General features: G+C 38.1%; 1 protein-coding gene and 1 pseudogene across 4 annotated transcripts in view; both read right to left on the reverse strand.

Annotated features, from left to right (window-relative positions):
* Positions 1 to 2,089: 2,089 nt before the first annotated feature.
* Positions 2,090 to 20,902, reverse strand: LOC116864401 (annotated as a pseudogene).
* Positions 20,903 to 26,331: 5,429 nt separating this feature from the next.
* LMBRD2 (LMBR1 domain containing 2) overlaps positions 26,332 to 27,563 on the reverse strand; it is a 38,435-nt gene continuing 37,203 nt past the window's right edge. For 3 of the 4 annotated variants that reach the window (XM_032851327.1, XM_032851326.1, XM_032851328.1), the window contains exon 18: positions 26,332 to 27,234. In XM_032851327.1, coding sequence (XP_032707218.1) covers positions 27,150 to 27,234 — 85 coding nt within the window. In that variant the 3' untranslated portion in view covers positions 26,332 to 27,149. The remainder of the gene's footprint in view (positions 27,235 to 27,563) is intronic. The other variant, XM_032851329.1, reaches the window with a different exon arrangement.

Genomic DNA, 27,563 nt, shown 5'->3' on the forward strand with positions numbered 1-27,563 from the left:
TCGGCCCTGGAGGAGGCATCTTTGTGCGCTCTATCCTCAAAGCAAGACTGCTATTGTAAAGGTTTTCAGTGCAGCTTTCCTTACAGCCTGTTACAGGTAACAGAATTCTGGGCAATGAGGACAGAGTCTCTTTTCCAGGGGGAGGGGGAGGATAATTCCGTGAAAACTTTTACTTTCCTGATCAAGAGCTGTATTTCTTTGAAAGCTTATATAGCTTTCAGAGCTTTGACAAGAGTTTACAGGAAAGGCAAATAGAAAACGAAGGGATAGGATATGTAAAGTACCCATTTTAGGTGTGATTCCAAGTGGTAGAAGCAGGAGTGAGGGAAACAGGCTGGGAAGATACTGGACATGGAGGTTGGAATGGTTCAGGTCCACTGCCTCAAAGAGGGGCATGACAAGGAAAGTGTCCTCAAGGCTTAAAATATGAAGGTCATTGGTCCAAATTACCCTGGGACAGAATCACAGAACAGACCATACTGACTGGCAAATGAAGAAGTCCATAAGGGCTGAATAAAGAATTCCAATATTAGGAAGAAGCCAATGAGCAGGAACTTGCAACAAAATTAGCAAGTAGATAAGATGTGGGGAATAGGAATTGCCAGAATTCCTATTCGGTGGGAATTTCTTAAGAAATGGTAACACTTCAACTAATCTTCGACAAAGCAGGAAAGAATGTCCAATGGAAAAAAGACAGCCTCTTCAATAAATGGTGTTGGGAAAATTGGACAGCCACATGCAGAAAAATGAAATTGGATCATTTCCTTACACCACACACGAAAATAGACTCAAAATGGATGAAGGACCTCAATGTGAGAAAGGAATCCATCAACATCCTTGAGGAGAACACAGGCAGCAACCTCTTCGACCTCAGCCGCAGCAACATCTTCCTAGGAACATCGCCAAAGGCAAGGGAAGCAAGGGCAAAAATGAACTATTGGGATTTTATCAAGATCAAAAGCTTTTGCACAGCAAAGGAAACAGTTCACAAAACCAAAAGACAACTGACAGAATGGGAGAAGATATTTGCAAACGACATATCAGATAAAGGGCTAGTGTCCAGAATCTATAAAGAACTTAGCAAACTCAACACCCAAAGAACAAATAATCCCATCAAGAAATGGGCAGAAGACATGAACAGACATTTCTGCAAAGAAGACATCCAGATGGCCAACAGACACATGAAAAAGTGCTCCATATCACTCGGCATCAGGGAAATACAAATCAAAACCACAATGAGATACCACCTCACACCAGTCAGAATGGCTAAAATGAACAAGTCCGGAAATGACAGATGCTGGCGAGGATGCGGAGAGAGGGGAACCCTCCTACATTGTTGGTGGGAATGCAAGCTGGTGCAACCACTCTGGAAAACAGCATGGAGGTTCCTCAAAATGTTGAAAATAGAACTACCCTATGACCCAGCAATTGCACTGCTGGGTATTTACCCTAAAGATACAAACGTAGTGATCCGAAGGGGCACGTGCACCCGAATGTTTATAGCAGCAATGTCTACAATAGCCAAACTATGGAAAGAACCTAGATGTCCATCAACAGACGAATGGATAAAGAAGATGTGGTATATATATACAATGGAATACTATGCAGCCATCAAAAGAAATGAAATCTTGCCATTTGCAACAACATGGATGGAACTAGAGGGTATCATGCTTAGCGAAATAAGTCAATCGGAGAAAGACAACTATCATATGATCTCCCTGATATGAGGGAGAGGAGATGCAACATGGGGGGTTAATGTGGTAGGAGAAGAGTAAATGAAACAAGTTGGGATTGGGAGGGAGACAAACCATAAGTGACTCTTAATCTCACAAAACAAACTGAGGGTTGCTGGGCAGAGGGGGGTTGGGGGGGGGTTATGGACATTGGGTAGGGTATGTGCTATGGTGAGTGCTGTGAAGTTTGTAAACGTGGAGATTCACAGACCTGTACCCCTGGGGGAAAAAATATATATATATATATATATGTTTATAAAAAATAAAATTATAAAAAAAAAAAAAAAAGAAATGGTAACACTGCACCCCTCCCCCCATTCTCTGTTTCCTAAGATACACTTGGCATCAGGCCTTCTTCAGCTTCCTGGCCCACACAGCCAGCTGACCACCACACTCAGTCGCTTCACATGTTGCCAGACATGGCCCAGGGTGACCACCAGCAGGAACAAGATATTGAGAAGGTACTCTTCATGCCACAGCTGCTGGGAGGTGCAGGGGCTTGAGGTATGCTGTGTCCCATCTAGAGGATGTGGTAGATCCGGCCCACCAACCCCTGGGTGGAACAGGGGGGTGTCAAGGGTAGAAGTGTCTGATGATGCTGGTGGCCACTGCTGCTGATCTATACTTAATAGCAGAGACAGGAGGTGACAACATTGGATGACAGGTTCTCAGCAGCTTACACTGGACAGAGAAGACTGGTTTTCAAGTAATTAAAATCTGGTCCTAAAATTTACCAGCTGGATGCCTATAAACAGTTTAATTTTATAAAGATTCTTGTATGCACAGAATCCAAATTAATGCTGAAAGGTGAAGTTGTGCCTAAGTCAGTCCCTGTCCTCATGGAGCTCATGATCTACTAGACCAAAAGATACCTGTATGGTGGCTAGATGTGCTCATTGCTAACAAAGCACCACTGTTTATAGTCCTTTCAGTGGACAGAGCTAGGAAGTATTTGGTTATAGATATAGATATCAAGATCCCATATTTATTTCCCTACTTATAGATGCTGTAGCTGTCTATTACCTAGTGACAAAAAATCAATTTATAATTTATACTGGTATCTCAATTCAATAATCACAGGGGTTATTCCAATTGTCCCCACTTCCACATTTGTAATTTTCTTTTCCAAAAGTAAGAAACAACATCAATACATTTACTCATTTGCTTAGTCCTATCATGCATAGAAAGTGAAGTCAAATATACTAACCCACACAACTGTGAAAAACCTGCTCAATGATAAGCTTTGCTTGCAGTTCTTTTTGTCTTTAGATTGGATATACATAGCTGATCCTTGAACAAATGGGTTTGAATTGTACAGGTCCACTTATATGTGGATTTTTTTCAATAAATATGGTACAGTACTGTAAATATATTTTCACTTTTGATTTTCTTAATAATATTTTCTTTTCTCTAGCTTATGTATGGGATATAATACATATAACATACAAAGTATATGTTAATCAACTCTTTATGTTATTAGTAAGGCTTTTGGTCAACAGTAGGATATTAGTAGTTAAATTGTGGGGGACTCAAAATATATGCAGATTTTTGACTATGTGAGGGATTAGCACTCCTAACCCCATGCTCTTAAAAGGTCAATAGTACTAGCAAAACAAATTCAGCAGCATATAAAGTTGATTACACACCAATACCAAGCAGGATTTATCCTGAAATGCAAAGAGGGTTCAACATATGGAAACTGATCAATGTAATACACCACATTAACAGAATGAAAGAAAAAAAACACATGATCACCTTAATTGATTCAGAAAAAGCATTTGACAAAATTCAACACCCTTCTATGATAAAAACATTCAACATAATAAAAGCCATTAACTAAAAACCCACAGCAAACATCATACTCGTTGATGAAAGACAAAGCTTTCTCTAAGATCAGGAACAAAGCAAAGATACTTGTTTATATCACTTCTCTTCCACATAGCACAAGAAGTTCTAGCCTGAGCGATTAAGCAAGAAAAAGATATAAAAGGCACCCAAGTTAGAAAGGAAGAAGTAAAATTATCTCTATTCACATGTGACATGATCTTACATGTAGAAAATTCTAAAGATTACACACACACACACACACACCTGTTAGAACTAATAAATGAATTCAGCAATATAGCAAGAGTACAAAGTAAGCCACAAAAATCAGTTGCATTTCTATACTGACAGTAAACAATCTGAAAAGAATTCTACAAAACAATTCCATTTACAATAGCATTAAAAAAGAATAAAATACTTAGGAATTAACTTAGCCAAGGAGGTGAAAGACTTGTACAATGAAAACTGCAAAACATTGCTGAGAGAAATTAAAGAAGATACAAATGGAAACATATCGCATATTGGTGTGGAGCCATAGCACTGATCCTGCAGTTCCCTCCCGCTTCTCTGAGCCCTGGCACAGTGCACATGCAGCTCTGTGATAAAGAGGCCAACTTCTCTTACAGGTCTCCTAGGGCATTGAGACTGGAGGTATGAGAAACATACATGGGTTCTAGTCATCTCACAAGTCCCAGTCATCCTTGCCGGCTCTAGTTTATTTCTGCTTTATTCTCCTCCACTTTGTTTTTCCTCACAGCCAGTCTAGCTGACTTAAATTTCAAGACTAGAACCTTACATGGGCTGTTGCACCTGCTGCCACAAATATGTTAAGGTCTAGACCCAATGATAATTATTTTTTTCTACATAATTCATAGTGTTCCTTCTTCTGTGATCAAAGCCTGACTCAATATTCCTTTTCCTATTCTGCTTTACTAACCAAACCTCAATTTTATTTGGAATAAAACTTACAAACAAAAGGAAAGCCTCTACATTTTCCAACCTCTATTGTAGATAGGAGTCATCATGTGACATAGTTCTGATTAATGAAAGTTAAATGGGAGTCACTGAATAGTTACAGCTTTCAAGGGGGACATGCTCTATTAGGTTTCTAGTTCCTGTTGTAAATAATTACCATAAACTTAGTGGCTTAAAGCAACATGACTTTATTATCTTACACTTTTGTAAGTTAGAAATCTGTTGTTGGTTTTACGGGCTAAAATCAAGGTGTTGGCCTGGCTGTTCCTTTTGAGGACCCTAAGGATGGATTCATTTCCTTGCCTCTTCAGTTTCTAGAGGTCCACCTTCCTTGGTTCAGAGTTCCTCTTCTGTCTCCAAGGCCAGCTACATTGCATCTCTCCCGCCATTCTTCCATGGCCACATCTCTCTCTCTACCTCTCCTCTCCTTCAACTATACAAAGGGCCTTTGTGACTGTATCAGGCTCACCTGATAACCCATGATAATCTCCCTATTTTAAGGTTAGCTGATTAGCAACTTGAATTCTATCTGCAATCTTAATCACTTTTGCCATGTAATGTAACATATTTACCTGTTCCAGGTATTAGGACATGAACATTTGTGGGGAGCCATTATTCTGCCTGTATCCCATAGAATTCTTTTTTCCTCCTCTCCCTTGCCTAGAGCACATATATCCTGGCTCCAGCTACTGCAAGCACGTAGCACCCATGAAGAAATCTTGTGATGGAAACAACTGGCAAGAGTGACTAGCCAGAAAGGAAAGAGGGGACTGGAGAACTGTTGACATTAGAGAAGTGCCATTCTAATCCCACATTTCCACTCTAGCTATCTTTCATGTGAGAAGGAAATAGACCCATTATATGTTTAAGGCATTATTTTTTGAACTTCTATGACTGATTGTCAATTTAATTTCTAGTGATACATAACATATAGGAAGGTCCATTGCAATGAAATGAAAAGGGGATGGAATTCTTTTCCTGAATCAAAGTAGTCTTAGAAAACACCACATATCCATTGGGGACAGTATGTGCTATGGTGAGTGCTGTGAAGTGTGTAAACCTGTTGATTCACAGACCTGTACCCCCAGGGCTAAAAATACATTATATGTTTATAAAAAAATAAAATAAATAAAATAAAAAACAGAATTAAAAAAAAAAAAGAAATCACCACATATCTTGCTGCCTGACTCACAAAAACATATTAAGGCTAAACACAACTTTCATGGTCCCGTTTGACTTTCTCATAACCCCATGTTAGAAAGCAGGTGTCATGGAAAGATTTCATGAAAGAAAAAACTGTAGAACAACCTGTGGGCCCTATGTGTAGTCAACAGAGATGGTGCTCCCTGCAGGAGGGGATATTGTAGCTGCAGTGGAGTTCTAGGAGGGAAGATTATGGGAGGGAGGGTCTGCACGTATTTAGGGGGTTGCTTTCTGGAACCAGAACTTTGAAGGGAGTTCAGAAAATGAGGCAATTTGGGTTTGTCTCGCTCAGTTCTGGCTACTATATCAAAATACCATAAATCTGGTGGCCTATAAACAAGAAATTTGGAATACCTGGGTGGCTCAGTCAGTTAAGCATCTCCCTTTGGCCCAGGTCATGATCTCAGGATCCTGGGACCAAGTCCCACATCGGGCTCCCTGCTCAAGGGGAGTCTGCTTCTCCCTCTCCCTCTATCCCCATCTCATGGTCTATCTCTCTCTCTCACAGATTCCCTTTCTCTCAAATAAAGTCTTCAAATTTAAAAAATTTTTTAAAAAACAAAATTTATTTCTTACAGTTCTGGAGGCTGGGTAGTCTGAGATCAGTGTGCCAACATGGTTGGCTTTGGGTGCGGACTCTTCCTGGCTTGTAAACAGCTAACTTCTCATTGTATCCTCACATGGTAGAGAGAACTAGAGAACTAACTAGTTCTCTGGCCTCTTCCTATAAGGGCATTAATATTCATGGGGACTCTATGCTCTTTACTTAATTGCCTCTCAAAGGCCTCACCCCCAAATACCATCACACTGGAGTATGGTTTTCAATGTATGAATTTAGGGGAAACATTCAGTCTACTGCAGTCCCAGAAGCAGACCCTGAGATAAGGACTTGAGTACAAGTAGTTTATTGGGAAAATTCTTAGGAACACTGGTATGAAAATGGGAAACTGATACAGAGAAGGGAAGTCAGCCAAAAAAGTGTGACTCAATAAGCCAGTTACCATAGTTTAATTCCACAGGAAAACTGCAAGACAGTGCAAAAGACATGACTTAGAATTATCCCACAAGAGAAAAAATGGAATTGGGCTATTTACATGCTAAATCTCAAGACCACTGGTTGAGGGTTGTTCCCAAGGGTGTTAATTAACCGGAACTTCCATACTGTCTTATACGTGAGCAGCACAGCCTCCCACAATTCTGGGGAGAAAATCACACATGCTTAGAGTTGCAGGTACTGACCTCTGGCACTTGTAAGAGCACACTGGAGAGTCCACAGCATGAAGCAGGATTTGATAGCATCTCCTACTGGGATGGAGGCAAGAGTGGGAGAAAGAGACTGAGAAAGTGCCTGAATCAGAAGACTGGAATCATCAGAGCATAGTGCCTAGGAGAGAAGAGTGATAAGCTAGGGACAAGGTTTTAAATCTGAGAAGTCGGTCGAATCACACACAGGCAGAAACACAACATAGCCCCAGCTATTCAGTAAGCCAAAAAGCCAAAGAGCTCTGGCAAGAAAATGTTAATAGAGAAGGAAGCACCCATGGGTGATATATGCAACTAATGAATCATTGAATACTACATCAAAAATATTGATGTACTAATGATCACTATAGTGGCTAAATGAACCAAATTAAAAAAAAAAAAGAAGAAGAAGAAGAAGCAGGTTGTGCTAATATAAACAAGAGGAGTTGAGGTACAGGGATCCAAGGTAGTGGGAGACCAGTATGGTCTATGCGAGTGTGAGGCATACCAAGAACCAGTGACTTTCCAATACACCCAGCCCTAGGATGCATCCGTGTCACATCTGCTTCAGCTTCCTGGCCCTACAAAGGCCCTACAAATGTCTAGCAGCTTCACACACAGCCAAATAGTACCCAAGGTGACCAACAGCAGGAACAAGAAGACGTCCAGCAGGTACTGCTTATGCCATGGCTGCTGCAGGCCATGGGGCTTGAGGTGGGCCACACCCCTTGTCATGCTGAACACCATACAGTAATTATTCCAGGCATGGAATGACTCCTCCAAGCAGCAGTTCTTGGCCCTGCTGGGTTTTAGATCCCATTAACAGTCTGATGAACATCATAAAAACACATTCTAGGAAATGTAGATATGCAAACACATACCCTTCACAATTTTACATTTCTAGGGGTTCATGAGGCCCAGGAGCATCACTATGTTGCTTGAGCCAAGAACCCCTGATGTAGAGGACTAGTATTTAGTTATTCTTTACTTGTTCAACAATTACTTATGGAGTGCCTACTGTATGCAAAGCAGTGAGAGAAGCCAGGATAAATAAGAAAGATATGAACCTACTCTCATGAAGCTTACATTCTAGTTGGAGGAAATCGTCAATAAACAATAAACTAATGAACAGAGTAATTACAAAGTATAACACGTGTTGTGAAGGAAATTATGTGGAATAGCTGGCAATGATCAGAGATGGCCTCTCTGAAGTGATGACATTGGAGCTAAATGGAAAGAATGTTCCAGGACAGCTAAGGGTAAAGACCTCTAGAGGAAAGAATGACGTGTTTGAAGAAGCAAAAGGACACCCCTGTACCTGTCCAGAACCTTACTTTAAACATCTCAAGAGAAATAAAAACTCTAAAAAGAGAAACTTTTATAAGTTTCTTTTAAAGACACAAAGTTCTTCCTATCATCTGCCTTGAATTTGTCTTACTGAAATATAAGACTAATTCTTTAACTTGATATTCAGTAAAAATAGGTCAGCTGGTATCTTAGTTTAGCTGAGTTTTAGCTTATACGGGGGTGGAGGGGAGAGACCTTCCAGCCAGTTCCCCTAGTGCTACTCCGAGGGCTACATACATATCTTTTGTCTCCCATGACTTGCTTCATCTTTGGAGCTAGGGTTCCTTTTGAGCTGCTCTATCAGAATGGAGATACCCTGGTCTTTGGCTTCTACTTGGAGTAGGTTTCCAGGCTGGTCTGTGAGCAAAGGAATCCCCACCACAGGCGCACCATGATGAATAGATTCCATTGCGCTATTCTGCCCTCCGTGAGAGACAAATAGGTGAATGCTGTGGTGAGTTTGGGAAAGAAAGAAAGAAAGAAGAAAGAAAGAAAGAAAGAAAGAAAGAAAGAAAGAAAGAAAGAAAGAAAGAAAGAAAGAAAGAAAGAGAGAGAGAAAGAAAGAAAGGAAGAAAGAAAGAAAGGAGAAAGAAGAAAGGAAGGAAGGAAGGAAGGAAGAAAGAGAGAGAAAGAGAGAGAGGGAGGGAGGGAGGGAGGGAGGTGATGCTGGAGAAAGGATTTGGTGAATCTGGAAAAGCAGCAATGTCAGGAAAACATGCAGGGGATTCTAGAGGTGTTTGGGAACAATTTAAAGAGTCAGTTACTTGGAAGACACTCTGTGAGCACTCTCAGAAACATGGGTCTAACACTTGAACCAAAGAACAGCTAAAGCTAAGAATGCAGAGAGAGCACTAAGTTCAGCATATACCACCATTCATCCATTGATTCCTTCATTGTGTCTCTATGTCATTTTAAAGCAGGGCTTATGCCTTATACTTTAACACTGCCAGATCCTGTCATACTGTCTCTCCCTTATTTGTAGCAAAATAAAATGTTGATGAGGAGGAGCTTATCCAGCCGAAGGATCTAGAAACCCTTAAAGTACTTTTGGTAAATGCAATGTGCTGGCTCTACCTCTGGCTACTGAAATACATTTGCAGGGACGGAATCAAAAACATGTATCTCCAATTCACTGAGTGATTCTGATCCAGTCTGCAGCTACACACAAGAAGCATCCCCAGAATGCAGCAGGGGCCAGAGAGAGAAACCCCCTTGAAGATGTGGTAGGACAGCTCAGACAGAAAAATGAGGAATTTTAATCACATTAGGAAGACACCATGGCCCCTATGTCTCTCGCACTCCTCGTGAGAAGGAACTGGGCCAGTGACTGTAGGGGGGTCTGTGTGTAACCAGCGGGTGGCTTCAGGCCACTTCACAGCAGCGACACCTTTTCTGCTCTGCATACTTATGTCTCAGAACATTTATAGGCATTTCTTGGAAGGTGTCTGATCCTGATCACCTACCAACTGCAAGAGGCCACAGTAACCCCTCTTGAATATCACTTGTGGCTACAGATAACCGGTCTGGGTTACAAATGAATGAAATGACCCCAAAGTGACAATCTCTTCTGGTGCTTTGACTTCTGCTAACAGATGCTTTCCTTTTCAAGGGTGGTGTAGTGCCCAGGTAGGGGTGACCGCTGCAATCAACACTAAAGAAAAAGTAACTGGAGAGAGAGAAGGGCAGAACGGCTGCTGCCTGTAGAAGGAGGAAGTCCTTACCCACGAGGTCACTCTGAGGAAGTCAGTCTACAGTTTTCACACCAGCTGCCAATTTGACACTTCCAAATCACCCCTGGGGAAGGTGGGCAAAGGCAGTATTCATCTTCTTTAGGACTCCCTCCACCTTTTGGTGTGTACCATGGAACCCAGTGTCACAAGTACAAAACCTACATCTGCAACTTGGCAGTGAAGCTCTCAAATTCTTGAGAGAACAGAAAAAAGAGTCATACCATTCATGCAGCACACCTCTGAACTCTCTGTGCTTCCCTTGTTTAGGATAAATTGAAACCTTTCTTTTCCCTAGGATAACATGTGCTGGATGGCCTGGAAGAAAGTGATTTTTCTGAGCCTTGATTTATCCTTTTTCTCCAGGATCAGAACATGGGGTTTCCTTTCCCTGCAGGCTTTACAGCTGGATGAACTGTATTTCAATTTCCTCTCTTGTGGGTCAGGAGGGAAGACAGGGACAGTTTTTTATAGTATCCTCCAGAGGACTCTGTGAACACCTTCCCGCATCCGGTACTATGGGCTTTCCCCAGAGGAGACTGGGAGGCAGGCAGGATTCCCAAATGCGCAGGAGCTGGATCTCATCCACCCTTGCGAGGGAGGCAGCTAGAAGATGGTCAGAGAGATACATGTGTTCAAATGATACAATATGGTCTCAAATTCTCAGTTTTCTAAAGGTTTCCAGTGACCTATGTGGGTTTGGCCACCAGGCAACCTAAGTTCATAGGTATTTGTGCCCCTCCCAGCTTCCAGTCTCTCTATGATGTTCTGTGGGTACACTTTTGAGAGGGCCTGTGATCTCTGCTCTCTCCTTTTTCTGTGCTTCCAGAGTCAGCCACTCCTCATGCACTTGAGCTCATTGCTTTCCCCCATGGTAGTGGTTGCTACAGGATCAGGGAGGACTTAATGGAAAAGATGATGGTAAATCTCTCAAGAATGCATAGAAAGCTATAAGCTAGACTGAAATGTAGAGCATCAAAAATACAGAAGGAGCTGGATCTTTGCCTCCCAGTTAACACTAGCCAAGAGACATGTGTCCTGTTTTTCAGTACTTGTTAACTGAGATGTAACGATAATAATAAAAAAGACCCGGGGTGCCCAGGTGGCTTAGTCGTTGGGCGTCTGCCTTATGCTCAGGTCATGATCCCAGCATCCTGGGATCGAGCCGCACATCAGGCTTCCTGCTCAGCGAGAAGCCTACTTCTCCCTCTCCCACTCCCTCTGTTTGTGTTCCTTCTCTCGATGCCTCTCTCTGTCAAATCAACAAATAAAATCTTAAAAAAAAAAAAAAGACCCACTTAGTCATGCCTAATATGTGTCAGACACTGCAATGGAACTCTTAAAAACATATATCCAATCCTGTCGACAATCCTGAGTGCCAAGTGCTCTTTCACACCCCCAGAAACTGAGGCTGAGACCCAAAACACTTGTTGGAGAGAATATATGAAATAAATGACAGAACCAGGATTCAATTCAGTCTGGGTCTGACCCTGAAGTCCAAGTTTTTTCTACTACACGACATCAAAATGGACTAACATTTGGAGACAATGATGATTTCCTTATATTTATCTTAGAGTATTCATAGATGGACTCATAGTGAAAATATCTTTCCATTTGCTGTCTTACTTTGGGGTTTAGCACAGACTGGAGGGAAAGAGTAAAAAATAGAGCTTGCCTCACAGTCAGTTTTATAGACTCAGTCAAATATTGAGTCAGTATAAATACAGTTTGGGTGTGTTGAAAATGCAAATTATGAGGATTCAAACCTAGAGATTCTGATTCAGTAGGTCTAGGGTGGGGACTAGAATCTGTATTTTCTATAAGTATCTCAATTGAACCTGACAAAGATGAGCTAAGAACCACACTTTGAGGAAGACTAATCCAGAGCATGGCCGGCATAATCCTGAAGCACCAGGGTAGAAGGGTACAGTTCCCTAGAGCTCTCTATATCTCCTGGGGTTGGGCTGGGAAAGGCTCTGACAAGGCAGCATGTATGACTGATAAGATGCCTATAGTAGAGAACCAATTGTTTCAGAGCACCTAGTGCCCATGTGTCTCCTTGTTTCTATGAAAAATGAAATATCCAGTTGTCAGATATGCGAAGTGAGCAAATTATTTGGACAAACACAACTTATCAAAACTGGCACTAGAAAAATTAGAAATTTTAAATATCTCTAAATAGCTTTAGTTTCAATTTTTTTTTACAAAAATTAATTTCAGAACCAAAAAGCTTTCCAAAAAGAACCTTCTAGAAATATAACCTCATAAAATACAAGAAGAGGGTACAATTCCAATGGAGTTTTATGAGGCCAGCCTATCCTTCAAAATATTTTTAAATGGAATCCAGCAATATATAGAAAACATAGTACATCATGACCAATTCTTCTATCCAAGGATGCAAGGTCAATTTAAGTCAAAAATTATCATTATAATTCACCTCAATAACAAAGTAAAAAGGAAGTTTCATATGATCTCCTCAATAGATGCAGAACAAAACTTTAGCAAAATTCAACACCCTTTTATCATAAAACTCTCAACATGGCTAGGTATAGAAAGTAATTTCTTTGGTGTGATAAAAGGCATATGTTGAAAAAATTCTTGATTAAGTAATAATACTTAATGGTAGAATACTGAACTCTTCCCACCTAAGACAGGAACAAAGTAGAGAGGTCTGCTCTCACCACTTTTATTTAACATCATGGTATAAACTCTAGCCAGAACAATAAAACAAGAAAAATAAGTAAAAGAAATAATAATTACAAAGGCAAAAGAGAGAGTTGTTAGTTGTATGAGACACCATCATCTATATAACCCTGTGTGTCGGGTTCTGTACTCGGTGCAGAATCTGCTTGAGATTCCCTTTCCCTCTCTCTCTCTGCCCCTGCCCCTGTTTGTTCTCTTGCTCTCTCTGTCAAATAAATAAATAATTAAGTCTTTAAAAAAAATCCACCTAGATTTAACCTTTGTGTGAGCAATTGCTATCTGTGCACTAAAGGTACCATCATGAGAGTGATTTCTCACATCCAAATGGAGCACAAAGGTTTTACTCACCTGAGTATTGGTTCAACAGGTTTGACCATTAAGCTTTCAATATAAACAGTGTTGGGAAGAAGGGGCCGGGCAAAATAAAGGCAAAGTCAGAATTAACAAACCATAGTTCTCCTTTCAGTTAAAGATAAAATAGGTCTGGCCTAGAGCCTTCTGGGAAACGTTCCCTGATAGAGTCATCAAACTGAGCATGAATATACAATTCTCTCAAGGTCAAAATGAAGAACATCGGAGAGTTTTTCTCTCGGTCTCAGAAATCTGTGTGATCTGTCAGGGAGAGTAGAATGCTGGAACCTAAGACACAGGCCCAGGCAGCCCAAAATTCATAATTCCAAATGTGCTAGTAAGGATGGTCACAAATGGCCTCCCAAGTTTCTCAACAACCAGGAAAGTGCAGCAATCTGTAGCTTAACCCCCCTAGGTCGAAACTCTCATTCTTCAGGGAGCCCATCCTATCTGTCCTTCCTACCACATGACTACACTGAGTTGCATGTAAAGCTTCATGACCTTTAAAAGCTTTGTAAATGAATTCCTGTGGAAAAGGGAAGGAAAGAAGGAAGGGAGGGAGGGAGTGAGGAAGGAGTGAGAGATATTCAATATTCATGGACAGTGTTAATCTTGAAACATATGAAGGAATCTTGGCACCAGAATTGAATATCTTGAAAGCACTTTTGGTAATAACCTGTCCTATTGGTCTCTCCTGAGAACTTTCTGCTCTAGATGCTGGTTTTTTTCTTGCTCTCCATATCTACCATGGCATTTTCTTGTTTTTTTCCTTGCTACAATTCTTTCTGATGCTTAGAATGCTCCTGTTTTCCTCCCTCTTCCTTTCTTCCCCTCATGGAAATCCTCCCCATCTTTTGATGCTCTTCATTCCCTGGAAGATGTTACCAGCTATAGCTGGTGCTTATGATCTCTCTCCACTGGCTGAATGCTGAAGCTCATCCATGATGCTCTCTATGACCTTCAATTATATGTGAATTTTGCTCTCAAATGTACGTGTGTGTAGGATGTATTTTCCCAGGGCTGTAAGCATCTTGATGTCAGTGTCCCGTGAACATAAGTGAAAAAACAGCATTTTCCATTGGAGAAACCACTGTAGAAGCTGTGTGCCTGTGATAGCTGCTGGCTTGCTTTCAACTACTGGGCCAATGGATGTCTTCATACTCCACTGGCAACAAATCCTTCAAAAAGATCACTGTTGCTTGGGCTTCCCACGTAAAGGTCAGTGAATAAGGACTTCGAACTTTTATCTGCCTCTAAGGGCCTCTTCTGTGATACAAATTCTGAAATCTTGCTGAATATCAATGTTCTGTGTTAGCTTTTACTTGAGCATTTACCGTATTTTATTGAAGATTCATTTACTTTTCTTCTAATAATATTTGAACATTTGCTAAGGTGATTCTGTACTGGTGATTCAGGATCCACAAAGTGAGCTAAAAAAATGAGATTCCAGCTAGGATACAGGCAGTTGACTTATAAACTGAAGATTAGCCATCAGCTGCTTGATCTCCTTTTGTTAAAGTGAAGACCAAACACTTAAGGAGAACCCACAGCCCTGCCCTATGCCCTCTGATAAGTGGCGAAGGGAGAGAGAAACATGGCTCCACAGGGAAGGTCTCTACCCTGACTGTGTGCTATAATTCCTGGGGAGTTTACATAATTTATATATAATTTACACAAGACTTTCTGAAAGTTGGACCCAAACATAAATATTTGTTCAAAGTTCCTCAGGTGATTCTAATATGCAGCCAGGGTTGAAAAGTGCCAACCTGAGAGAGAGAGAGAAAGCAAATACACATTTATCGTAACATAAGGACATGGGGTATACCACTATTCATGTATATTTAAATGGTTCAACTATTTTTTTAAAATATTTAATTAATTTATTTATTTGAGAAAGAGAGAGTGGTGGGAGGGGCAGAGGGGTTGGGAGGGGGTGAGAGAGAGAATTTCAACCGGTCTCTGCGCTAAGCACTGAGCCTGACTTGGGGCTCAGTTTCGTGACTCTGAGATCACGACCTGAGCTGAAACCAAGAGTCAGAGCCTTTTTTTTTTAATTTAATTTGACTTTATTTTGTGTGTGTGTGTGTGTGTGTGTGTGTGTGTGTGTGTGTTCCAAAATTCATTGTTTACGCACCTCACCCAGTTCTCCATACAATACGTGCCCTCCTTAATACCCACTACCAGGCTCACCCAACCCCCCACCCCACCCCCTCGAAAACCCTCAGTTTGTTTCTCAGAGTCCAGTCTCTCATGGTTTATCCCCCCCTCTGATTTCCCCCAAGTGAGTCAAGAGTCAGAACCTTAATGAACTGAACCATCCAGGTGACCCTGGTTCAACTATTTTAAAAAATTTGTTCAGGAGAAAGAAGACGTAAAGAACTAATGTTGGGACTAATGTTGTTAAAAGTTCACTTCCAATGGAGAAAATTCTTTCCCTGAGGATAATTTCTGACAATTCCTGGGGACAAGAGAGAGGAAGTTGTTTTGTCATTTCAGCAGTGCAATGGGCAGGGCAGGCTTCTTCCAAAAGGACAAGATTATGAGGAGAAAATAAATGGGATCAAATGGGCACTCAGTTTATTAAGTTTGACAGGGTGTTCTGATTAAATCGGAGAGCAGGCAGACAACTACTTTAAGCCAGAGAGGAAGCCAAGGAGGCTTCTTGAATTCAATGATCAGGATAATCTTCCTAATTACATCTGGGGCAATAGCAAAAGTTTCAGTCTTTTCATAAATCTTCACCTTTCAGTAATAAATGTTTAACTTCTGTCTTCTATGTGCTATACACTCTAATAGATTCAGTGGATCCAGTAGTGTGCAAGGAAAACATGACCTTTGCCCTGATGGACCTTACAGTGTGCCAGGAGAAGCAGATATTGAGCAAATCATTACAAGTAAAAAATTATGTGTGTTAAGTGTTTCAAAAGAAAGAGCTAGGCATTTGAAAGTGTACAAACTACCTACATAAGTTAGCAATTAGTACCATGATACTCTCTGTGTGCCACTACCAATTACCCACATACATCAGCGTGGATATATTTTAAAAATTAAGAATTTTTAAAAAAATGTTTAAAGGAGCACTGGCTGGCTCAGTTGGTAAAGCATATGACTCTTAATCTCAGTGCCATGAGTTCAAGCCCCACGTTGGGTGTGGAGCTTAGTTAAAAAAAAAAAAATTAAGGTAATACATGGAATAGCTTTCAAAAATTCAACTCATCTGGTATAAACTTTTGGAAATTAGCACATGAAAACATAAACATTAACTTTATATGAGGGAGAAAAGACTTGCAGAAACACATTGCTAGGACTTAGAGGTCACACTCTGAAAGGGTATGTTCCCATCTACTTGGAAGACGAGAGAACAGAGGGAAGACTTGAAGATTTTTTGTTTGTTTTTTCAATAGCTTTCATTCTCTGCTCTGTCTCTAACCCCTACATTGCTTGGCATGTATTAAGTCCTCAGTAGATCTTTTTAATGAAAAAGAGAAAGCACAAAAGTAAGTGCTAAGTCAGCTGTATAGATAAGCTTAAAGGAAGAAATGAGGTAGATAAAATAGATTTTATGGAGGAGGCAGTATTTAAGAAATGCCTTGACTAGTGAGTCACATCTTTTCTCAGAAATAAGGGAGGAGCAAGGACATGCTACTTAACACAGAGCATGATTTTCCTCTCTGTGATTTCATACTTAAGATGAGTACTTTCATGTCATTTTGAGTTTCAGATGAGTGGAATTTCCAAGAGTCAGTCTCATGACTTACAGTCTGCAAGGCTGAAAATGAGTCTTAAATAGCCAGATTCCAGTTCCACTGTGAATGAATCTTAATGGCCAACTTGAAGTTCTGCAAAAAGAAATCTTTGTAAGTGACCCCCATCAACAGAAAATTTATGAAAAAAGAAAGGAAGAGAAAGAAGTGAAATTGAGTGACTAACTATATCCAACAATGAAATGGTGAGCTGTCCATCACTGTCCCTAAGCTGTCCCTAAGGCAATCAATTGAGGGGAGTTTCATAAGGTGAGATTCATCCCAATTTCTAAGGGTAATATATGCTCATCCAGGTTTGGAAGCTGAACAAGCTAGGAATGTTTGCCAGCGTACCATATCCACAGGACTGTCTGGTGTGATCAGTTCAGAGATGAATGAAATTGTTTGATTCGTTCATTCATTCATTCACCTACTCGCTCACTCATATTTCTCAAAAAATAATTGCTTTATTTTTGTTTGAAAAAAAAAAAACCTACTATATCCCAAGCAAAGCTTCCTTTAAAAGGTAATCAGAATTAATCTTGAATTCCTATTTATAGTCTTCTGGAGGAGATCAACTGAAAATTTGGCATTTTTTTCTCTTTCATTTTAAAATCAAAGAGACAGAAGAGAAAAACTAATCAAATATATCCCAAACCTAGATTAAAAGAAATGTTAAGGGACCCAATTTTAGTTCTTTTCCTTATTTATAACTCAGAATTTTTTTCTTTTTCTTTTGTCTCTTTAATAACATCTCTATTGAGTGATAATTCACATATCCTAAATGTATTCTTTAAAAGTATACAGTTTAGTGGGTTTTAGGATATCTGCAGAGTTGTACCACGAACATTTCCTCACCCCCAAAAGAAACTTCATATCTATTAGTAGTCACTCTCATTGTTCTCATACTTTCATTTAGTTCTTTAGACACAATTGCCTTTAGTTCTTTGAATACATTTCTAATCACAGGCTTAAAGTAGCTGGATATAAAAATCAATGCACAGAAGTCATTTGCATTTCTATACACCAACAATGAGACAGAAGAAATAGAAATTAAGGAGTTGATCCTATTTACAATTGTACCCAAAACCATAAGATACCTAGGAATAAATCTAACCAAAGAAGCAAAGGATCTGTACTCAGAAAACTATAGAATACTCATGAAAGAAAGAGGAAGACACAAAGAAATGGAAATATGTTCATGCTCATAGATTGGAAGAACAAATATTGTGAAAATGTCTATGCTATGTAGAGCAATCTGCATATTCAATGCAATCCTTATCAAAATACCATCAACTTTTTCCACAGAACTTGAATAATCCTAAAATTAAGTGGAACCAGAAAAGACTCCAAATAGTCAAAGGAATGTTGAAAAAGAAAAGCAAAGCTAGTGGCATCACAATTCCAGACTTCAAGCTCTATTACAAAGCTGTCATCATCAAAACAGTATGGTACTGGCATAAAAACAGATATATAGATCAATGCCAGAATAGAGAACCCATAAATGGACCTTCAACTCTTTGGTCAACTAATCTTTGACATAACAGGAAAGAATATCCAGTGGAAAAAAGACAGTCTCTTCAACAAATGGTGTTGAGAAAATTGGACAGCCACATGCAGAAGAAGGAAACTGGACATTTCTTTACACCACATACAAAAATAGACTCAAAATGAATGAAAGACCTAAATGTGAGACAGGAATCCATGAAAATCCTTGAGATGAACACAGGCAGCAACTTCTTGAACCTCAGCTGCAGCAACTTCTTGCTAGACACGTTTCCAAAGGCAAGGGAAACAAAGGCAAAAATGAACAATTGGGACTTCATCAAGATCAAAAGCTTTTGCACAGCAAAGGAAACAGTTAACAAAACCAAAAGACAACTGACAGAATGGGAGAAGATATTTGCAAATGACAAATAAAGGGCTAGTATCCAAAATCTATAAAGAACTTCTCAAACTCAATACCCAAAGAACAAATAATCTAATCAAGAAATGGAAGAAGACATGAACAGACATTTCTCCAAAGAAGACATACAAACAGCCAACAGATAAATGAAAAAGTGCTCAAAATCACTCAGCATCAGGGAAACACAAATCAAAACTGCAATAAGTTACCACCTCATACCAGTCAGAATGGCTAAAATCAACAAGTCAGGAAATGACAGATGTTGGCAAGGATACAGAGAAATGGGAACCCTCCTACACCGTCGGCAGGAATGCAAACTGGTGCAGCCACTCTGGAAAACAGTATAGAGGTTCCTCAAAACTTGAAAATAGAGCTACCCTAAGACCCAGCAATTGCACTGCTGTGTATTTACCCCAAAGATACCAATGTAGTGATCTGAAAGGGCATGTGCACCCCAATGTTTATAGCAGCAATGTCCATAGTAGCCAAACTATGGAAAGAGCCCAGATGTCCATAGATGAATTGATAAAGAAGATGTGTTTTATACACACACACACACACACACATATACATATACATACATATATATACACATAAAGAAGATTCACAACACACACACACACACAGAGGATGGCTTGTTACACAGCCATCAAAAAAAAAAAAAGAAATCTTGACAGTTGCAACAATGTGGATGGAACTAGAAGATAATATGCTAAGCGAAATAAATCAATCAGAGAAAGACAATTATCATTTGACCTCACTGATATACGGAATTTAAGACACATACAGAGCATCATAGGGAAAGAAAGGGAAAAAATAAAACAAGACAAAACCAGAGAGGGAGACAAACCATAAGAGACTCTTAATCTCAGGAAACAAACAGGGTTGCTGGAGGGGAAGAGGGTGGGAGGATGGGAAGACTAGGTGATGGACATTGGTGAGGGTATGTGTTGTGGTGAGTGCTGTGTTCAGACAGATGAATCACAGACCTATACCCCTGAAACAAGTAATACATGATATGTTAATAATAAAAAAATAAACAACAACAAAGTCTTTGTCTAGTAGAGCCACTATCTGGGCTTCCTCAAAGATCATCTTTGTTGCATAGCTGCAATTAACTCGTTTTCATTTAGTTTTTCATGTATATATCCATCGTGTTAGATAAATAAATCTATTGCTTATTGAATTGTTTATGGTTGAGGTTATTATGAATAACGTGGCTATGAGCATTCTTAGATGTATTCTTGTCCACATAACACATTCTTGTGATATATTCATTGCCAAGCCCAACGTCTATTTTTCTACGTTAACTTCTAGAAGTTTTATAGTTTTGTGCTATAGTTTAAGGCTTATGATTCATTTGGAGTTAACTTTTGTGAAAGGTACAGTGAGCAGTGTCTAGATTTTTTTTTCCTTTGGGTATGTGGCTGTTCAGTTGTTCAGACATCATTTGTTGAAAAGACTATCCTTTCTCCATTGAGTTGCCTTTGTTCCTTTGTCAAAGATCGATTGACTACATGTGGGTCTATTTCTGGGCTTTCTGTTCTGTTTCACTGCTCTGTCTACTCTTTTGTCAATCTCACAATGCTTTGATTACTATAGTTGTATAGTAAGTTTTGAAGTGTAGATTCTCTTTGGTCTTCTTCCTCAATATTGTGTTAACTCTTCCAGGTCTTTGGCTTTGCCATATAAACTTTGGAATATTTGTCAATATCCACAAAATATCCACAAAATAACGTATTGGAATTTTGATTGGGATTGCATGGACTCTATAGATCAAGTTGCGAACAAACTGACATCTTGACAGTGTCAAGACTTTCTGTGAACGTGGAATCTCTAGATTTATTTAGTTCTCTAATTTCTTCCATCAGTTTTGTACTTCTCATACACATTTTATACATATATATGTATATATATATAGATCATATATATTTTATATATATTGTTATGTTTATACCTAAGTATTTCTCTGTTGGAGCTACTAATATAAATGGCATTGTGTTTTTAATTTCAAATTTCACTTGTCCATTTGTTATATACGAAAGTGATAGACTTGTATATTAATCTTGTACCCTGCAACCTTAGTATACTTGCGTACTCCATGAGTTTTTTTTTGGTCAGTTCTTTTAGATTTTCTACATAGACCATCGTGTCATCTGCTAACAAAGAGTTTTAATTCATCCTTCTAAATCTGCATCTCTTTTATTTCCTTTTCTTGTCTTAAATTGCATTAGCTAGGACTAATATAAATGGTATTGTGCTTTTAAATTTCAAACTTCGATGGTTGCTTTTGGTATAAAAGAAAGCAACTCTATTTTCTTAGCATGGCCAGGATTCAATCAATTTTATTGATATTTTCAAGCACCCAGCTTTTGGTTTTGCTGACTTTTACTGTTGTCCTGCTTTAAATTTCACTGATCTCTAATTTTTGCAACAGTTACTTGTTTTAATTATAAACACTGGACAAAGTAATATAGAAGCTAAAGTACACACATTTAAGTATTTATCTTAAAACATTTTGTTTGGGGTGCCTGGGTGGCTCAGTGGCTTAAAGCCTCTGCCTTTGGCTCAGGTGATGATCCCAGGGTCCTGGGATCGAGCCCCACATCGGGCTCTCTGTTCAGTGGGGAGCCTGCTTTCCCCTCTCTATGTGTCTGCCTCTCTGCCTACTTGTGATCTCTCTGTCAAATAAATAAATAAAATCTTTTTAAAAATTTTGTTTGTAATATCCACTATTCGTAAGGAACAAAGCCTCAGGGTCCTTAGGAGTTTAATCTCAAAGATGGTATGAAATGAAACACATAATCAGCAAAATTCTTAGGAACTTGTAGAAATGTACTTTATTTCATGCAAAGCCACATAATTTCCTATATTTTAATAGCTAATCAAATAAACATTTCAAAAATCCATTACATCACAATAAGTTAAAATACTACAAAGCAATTGCAATTCCACAAGTTTATCAAAACCAAACCGAGAGAACATTATGCACAGATAAGGCCAAAGATGCTAACTTACTTATAGGTAGCACTTTGCAGCTTTTTCCAAATACATATTTGAAAATGTAGTGAGAATCTGCAGAAAACAATAGTTAAATCTAAAACCCATTGGTCAGATATGAAAACATTTTGTCATTACATATCAGGTAGTAATGGCTGATTAAAGATAAATTTGGCATCATGCACCAAAGATGAATATAATGAACATGTAGAAAAATTATGATCAGATGCACATTTGAAGACTATCTTCTATTTCATCTAACCCACTGAATTAGATAAATAACAAGTACTTTATTAATGCAACACAGAAATTGAGCTTTTAGTATACTTCTCTTGGGTACTGACATATATAAAAAGACACTTAAGGGGTGAAGGAATATTTCAAATTCACACTGCACTACTGAATTTTAGAGTATTGCCCTAAGGAAATACGATGTGGGCAGAACTTATTTGAGAATGATTTTTAAACTATTATAAGCACTACAATTAGTTACTACAAAAACATTTTATAGAAATTAAATACCAGAAAGTAATATCAATATTAGAGCTCTTTTTTCAATACTATTATTTATAAATATATATTAGATTACAGTAATTTAAAAGACATGTCCACATGTTCTCTACTTTCTAAAATGAGAAAAATCCTTTTAGGCTGTTTTTAAAGTATGGACAAAAACAAATCCATTGGATTGCTTTTAATAAAATAAATACAAGTCTCTCCCCTACAACTTGGTGTACTAAGTAGGGAAGATGCTAGCCAGCATTCTTTTGAGAAATTCAGCTCTAAATGACTAGGTTGATACGATTTATATCAATAATATTGACTCAAAATGGTGTTGTATAGTCAGAGTAATAAATTATGACTTTATATATGTCTGCCGTAGTAAACCACTTTTTCTACTCTTTTGCACTAAGTACAGAAAAAAAAAAACTTTTATAAAATGATTTGAGATCAAGATACTCACCAAAGAAAAGATTTTTGGAGAAAAAAGTTAATTCTCCCCAGGGAGTGTGTTAAAAACAAATGTATTTTAGGTTATCAGTAAGAAGAGGAACATGTCAATATTCTTGCTTTATTAACAAATTTAAAAATTAGAGCAAGGCTTCAATTAACATCAACAGACAAATCTTTTGACAATGATAATAAAATTTTAGGAACACCAGGCTGAGTGTAAAAGGAATTAGAGGTGAGGTCATGTTCCCATTGATGGGACTGAGGATGGGGCAGGGCTAGTGCCTGCTTTGCTGGGAAAATGATTCATAGGGCCTGGTCTCCAGCAGTTGGGATAGGGGAAGACACAGCTTTGTCTTTAAGCTCTGAGCACTAAAAAGTCCACTGGGAAAAAGAACCCTACATGGATGGACGGAATTCGTATTTTAGAAGGCCTCCTGTAACCCTCTTGGTATTGTTCTAACCTCTCCTAATGAAAACTTTGACAATCATGTAGGTTATTTACAAATTCCTTCTCATAAAAAGGTATCTCAAGGTTCTTAATCTTTCTGGTTTTCTGTTTTGTTTTTAACAATCACTGTGTTTGGAAATCCCTTTTTATGCCAAAACCTTACACTGAGAGTAATTCATTTTAATGAAGTGCCCTCTTTAGTAACCTAAAGTCAACACACCGAGCCAGCATACATCACATTTACATCCAGATGTTGCTTCGTTGTCTAGAAAAATCTGTTTCACTACTTTAGGTGCAATATTGCTATTCAAGCAGTGGAATATGAAATCAGAACTAGTTCCTTTTGAGTGTACTGATCATCAGAAACAACTGTGTGCACAAAACAGGAAAAATCTGTCAGCACATTAAAAGTCGTACTGTGAAGAGAGACTTCAGAAAGGAAGGAAGGTATAAAAGGAATGAGGAAGGAAGAAAAGAAAGGAAAGATAAAACTCTAAATCCATTTACTCCTTAACATTTAGAATTTAATGTAATGTGATCCATTACATTTTGGAGATTCAAGTATGTTAAGATTTTTCAGGGACATGTTTTGCCTCTTTAGTGCAAATATCCTTGTGATTTTCGGGCACAGTCCACTCAAATCACAAGTATAAAACTCACATTACTGAACAGTGTGAACTATAATTATGGAAAGTTTACTTTCCTTTAAGATGGTAATCAACACACCATTAAGAACATTGCCGGACTCTATTACAAGATAAAAAATGAGGTTTGCTATTGTACATAAATGAAATTCATCCATACACTGCAGTATACTTAAAAAAAAACACACACAAATTGACTTCCTATCCAAACTTAATTTCGTTTGGGTACACAACCAGTGTAAATTTAAGAACTGATACTCTAATAAACAGTAGAGCCCCAAAATAAATCAATTTGCAGTATTTACTTTTGATGGCGTGGATTGTCCAATTTTCTGATCTATTTTTTATAAATGGAAAACCCTTAAATTTTCTGATTTAGCTCTTACCACTCTTGTGAAATGAGGACCTCTTGTGTGTTGAAAGTACTCGAAAGCCCTGTATTCATATAGTAAGAGAGCAAATTCTAATAATTACGCTTATACTTTATTTCTTATTTTAATAATGATGTTTATAAAAAAGCTCCACTGATAAGAACAAGTTATTGATGTAGCAACAAAAGTTAATTAGCAACGTACAGGTGATTAGTGAAATTAACAGATTATTAATGATTATTTTCTGCAATGGTTACTTTTAAATTATTGGCTGACTGAATATCCTTACCTAACAATTATTTAGAAAAATAATTTAGAAAATTTAATCAGATATCTATTATTACATAAGAAAGACATCAAAAGCAAATTATCAGAAGTAATTCTTTAGGAAATTACTTTGCATTTAAAGTATATGAATTTAGTAGAATGTTTTACAGTAGATGTCATTATATTTTAATAAGCTTCCCCAAACAGAAAACTTCTGTTCTTACTCCACCTTTTTTTTACACAAGGTGGCTTAAAAATTTTTAATTTAGTACCCCCCACCAATAAGCTCTTTATTTTTCATGGGTTAAGTCATTACCTTATGAACTCAAATTTGCCCAGCCAGGTAATCTTCCTATATGATCATCTATAAATCCTGTAAGATAAATTCTGCTTAAAAAGTTGCACTCTAGACTTAAACAACTAAAAATTATTTTGGAAATAACTCAGAAGTCACAAAGGGAGCTAGGTTATTTGTATTACCTATACTTCAATTATTATAACCATAAAAATTTCAATAATAAAGTCAAGTAGTACATTCCCTTACATTGTCCTATCAGTTTATTTTAGGGCATTATAAGTTATAAAAGTGACTGGATAATCTCTTTTTCTGCTTCTATTTCTTCTACAGCATCTGGGTTTCATGACAAAACCTGGTAAGAAACAACGTTATACTTAAGGAAAATATTCCAAGGTAAACCCAAAGACCAAATACACAACAATATACTCTTTTCAAAGGATTTTTGATTAATCAGTCCAAAAACAGTTTTTGCTTTGGGGACTTAAAGTCTTCTCTGTAATTATAAGAAATTGAACCCCTGTCTGGGCTGATCATTTCTCCATCCACCACCTTCAAGTGCCACCAGGAAAAGTAGCACAGGTGACTGTTTTTTGTTGTTTGTTTGTTTGTTTTTTAAACTCTGGCCTATCAACATCAACTCAGTGCCCTCACAATAGTTTTGTGAGGTAGATCAGTAGGTAAATAGCAAGTATCATCTTCATTTCACGAATGAAGAAATTGAGGCACTGAGAGGTTACATAATTTGCCTGAGATACTCAATGGTCAATCATGAAATTACAAAGAGTACCAAATGATTTCTGCTTCTGGCCTACAGCTCTCTAACCACATGTTAGAGTGAAAGGCTGTGTGTGTGTGCTCAGATGGGCAGCCTGTATAACCTTTGACGGACAATAAAGTCTATCCATTTATAATTATTTTAAGGGGATCTAACCTCAAAGATCATAAAACTGAACAAAATCAACTATTTAGGATGATGCACCATTCCTTTCGGTATCTGCATAGAACCGTCTCTTAAAAATGTGCGTGATAATACTAAGTAAAAAGCAAAATAAAAAATTTGAAATTATGATTCAAGGGAAGATTGCCCTCAAGAAACATACAATCATATTGTTAGGGTAACAAGATAATTCATTTTCAAACTGGGATACTTCAGAGTGAAAGCGAGCACTAGTAAAAGTTACACAGAAGAGCAGGTTAAGTTAAGCTGAGACTGTTGGGACAAACTCACGAAGAGTCACCAAGGGATGAATCCACAGCGGGGATTCTCTGAGCTGCAAACATTTCGGGGACATAAAAAACTCTCTGCAAGCATGCTGTGCTCAACTGTGCAGTATTCACTGTGCAATAAAACACTGATGATTTAACATATACCCAACTTTGGTTTCAACACAAAAGTTTAAAAAACCCATTTTAAAATCATAAGCATGTTTAACAAAATTATTACACATAAACCACAATTTAAGTGTTAACAATAACAGTAAGTGGATTCACATTTTACCTTTAAATAACCAAATGTTATTTGCCACAAAGCATCAACAGTCAACTTTAAAAATCAGAGAATTTTGTGGGGACTCTTTGGCTTCTTAAAAAAAAAAACAAAAAAAAAAAAACATTATTTACCATTAATGCTTTGGATTCTCTTTGAGTGGAATGATCAATACTTAAATCAATATACTGAATGATAAAGGTGAACAATTCTCCCTGAAATGAAAAATCTTTTACAAAGCAATACCAAAAGCGTAAAGCAATTTCCAGCTACTAGCCAAGACTGAAAGAATAACACATCACCTGATTATAGTACACATGCCAAAGATACTAACACTATCACTTGAAGTATAATCTTAATTATACATGCAAAAACCACACTAATTTGCATACAGAGTTGAAAAAGAGCTTTCTACATTCAGTTATGTCTGGTAAGTAAGCCTTGTTTTAAGACATGGGTTCTGTAAATATCATTGTTATTTGAGGTCTCCATCTCTTGGCGAAATACAGGATTAACATATTGTGCAGAAAGAGCAAAAACGTAAATCACAATAATAAAACCATATGATGTTATTTAGGTATGACTTTTGGCTTTCTTGGATCTGTAAAACAACTTTCCCGAAAAAAATTAACCTGAAACAAACCAAACTACATGTTCTCAATCTATACTGATCTTTCTCATGAACCGAATCCTTCCACTACACTCCGACTTCTAAGGCAGACGCTTCAGGAATCGTGTATAATAAAAAAGATGACACTCTATTCGATGGCCAATAAACTATTACTAAGATGTGAGTAACTTTCAGTGCCTTTTTTGTCCTGACACTTTTTACTAAGAGTACATATAAATTCTAGGGCATACATATGTTCATAAAGACTGGATTGATGTGTTGATCTTGGTCAGTTGTTCCAAAAATTCTCTCCGACTTTACACATCATCAAATATTCCGGTTCGAGACATGGAGAGGTATCGTCCCCCAGGCTGATACCTGAAAGGTGGATAAAGAAATGATCTGAGGTGTCAAAAATAACAAAGGAGGAGAGAAAAACAAGGACACATTAAAAGGAAGTGGCTACATAATTTGTAAGCATAATTTGTAACATCTATTCAGTAGCTGGAAGCAGAAACTTACAAAGATATTATCCCAAGGGGACTTACTTAACTATAAATTAATCAATAGCTTTTTTAGAGCCTAGAAGACACGTATGACAGGGAGAGAGATAAAAGAAAGGGACAGGGAGATGTAAACACATCATGGAACTGAAGATTTCATAATCACTCTTGATTGTTCAACAGAAATAGAATGTTCTAGGGTTTTTGCTGTTTGCAGAAAATACTGCA

The sequence above is a fragment of the Lontra canadensis genome, unplaced genomic scaffold (assembly GCF_010015895.1).
Source record: "Lontra canadensis isolate GAN:19392208 unplaced genomic scaffold, GSC_riverotter_1.0 scaffold5, whole genome shotgun sequence".
In the NCBI taxonomy this organism is placed as follows: Eukaryota; Metazoa; Chordata; class Mammalia; order Carnivora; family Mustelidae; genus Lontra; species Lontra canadensis.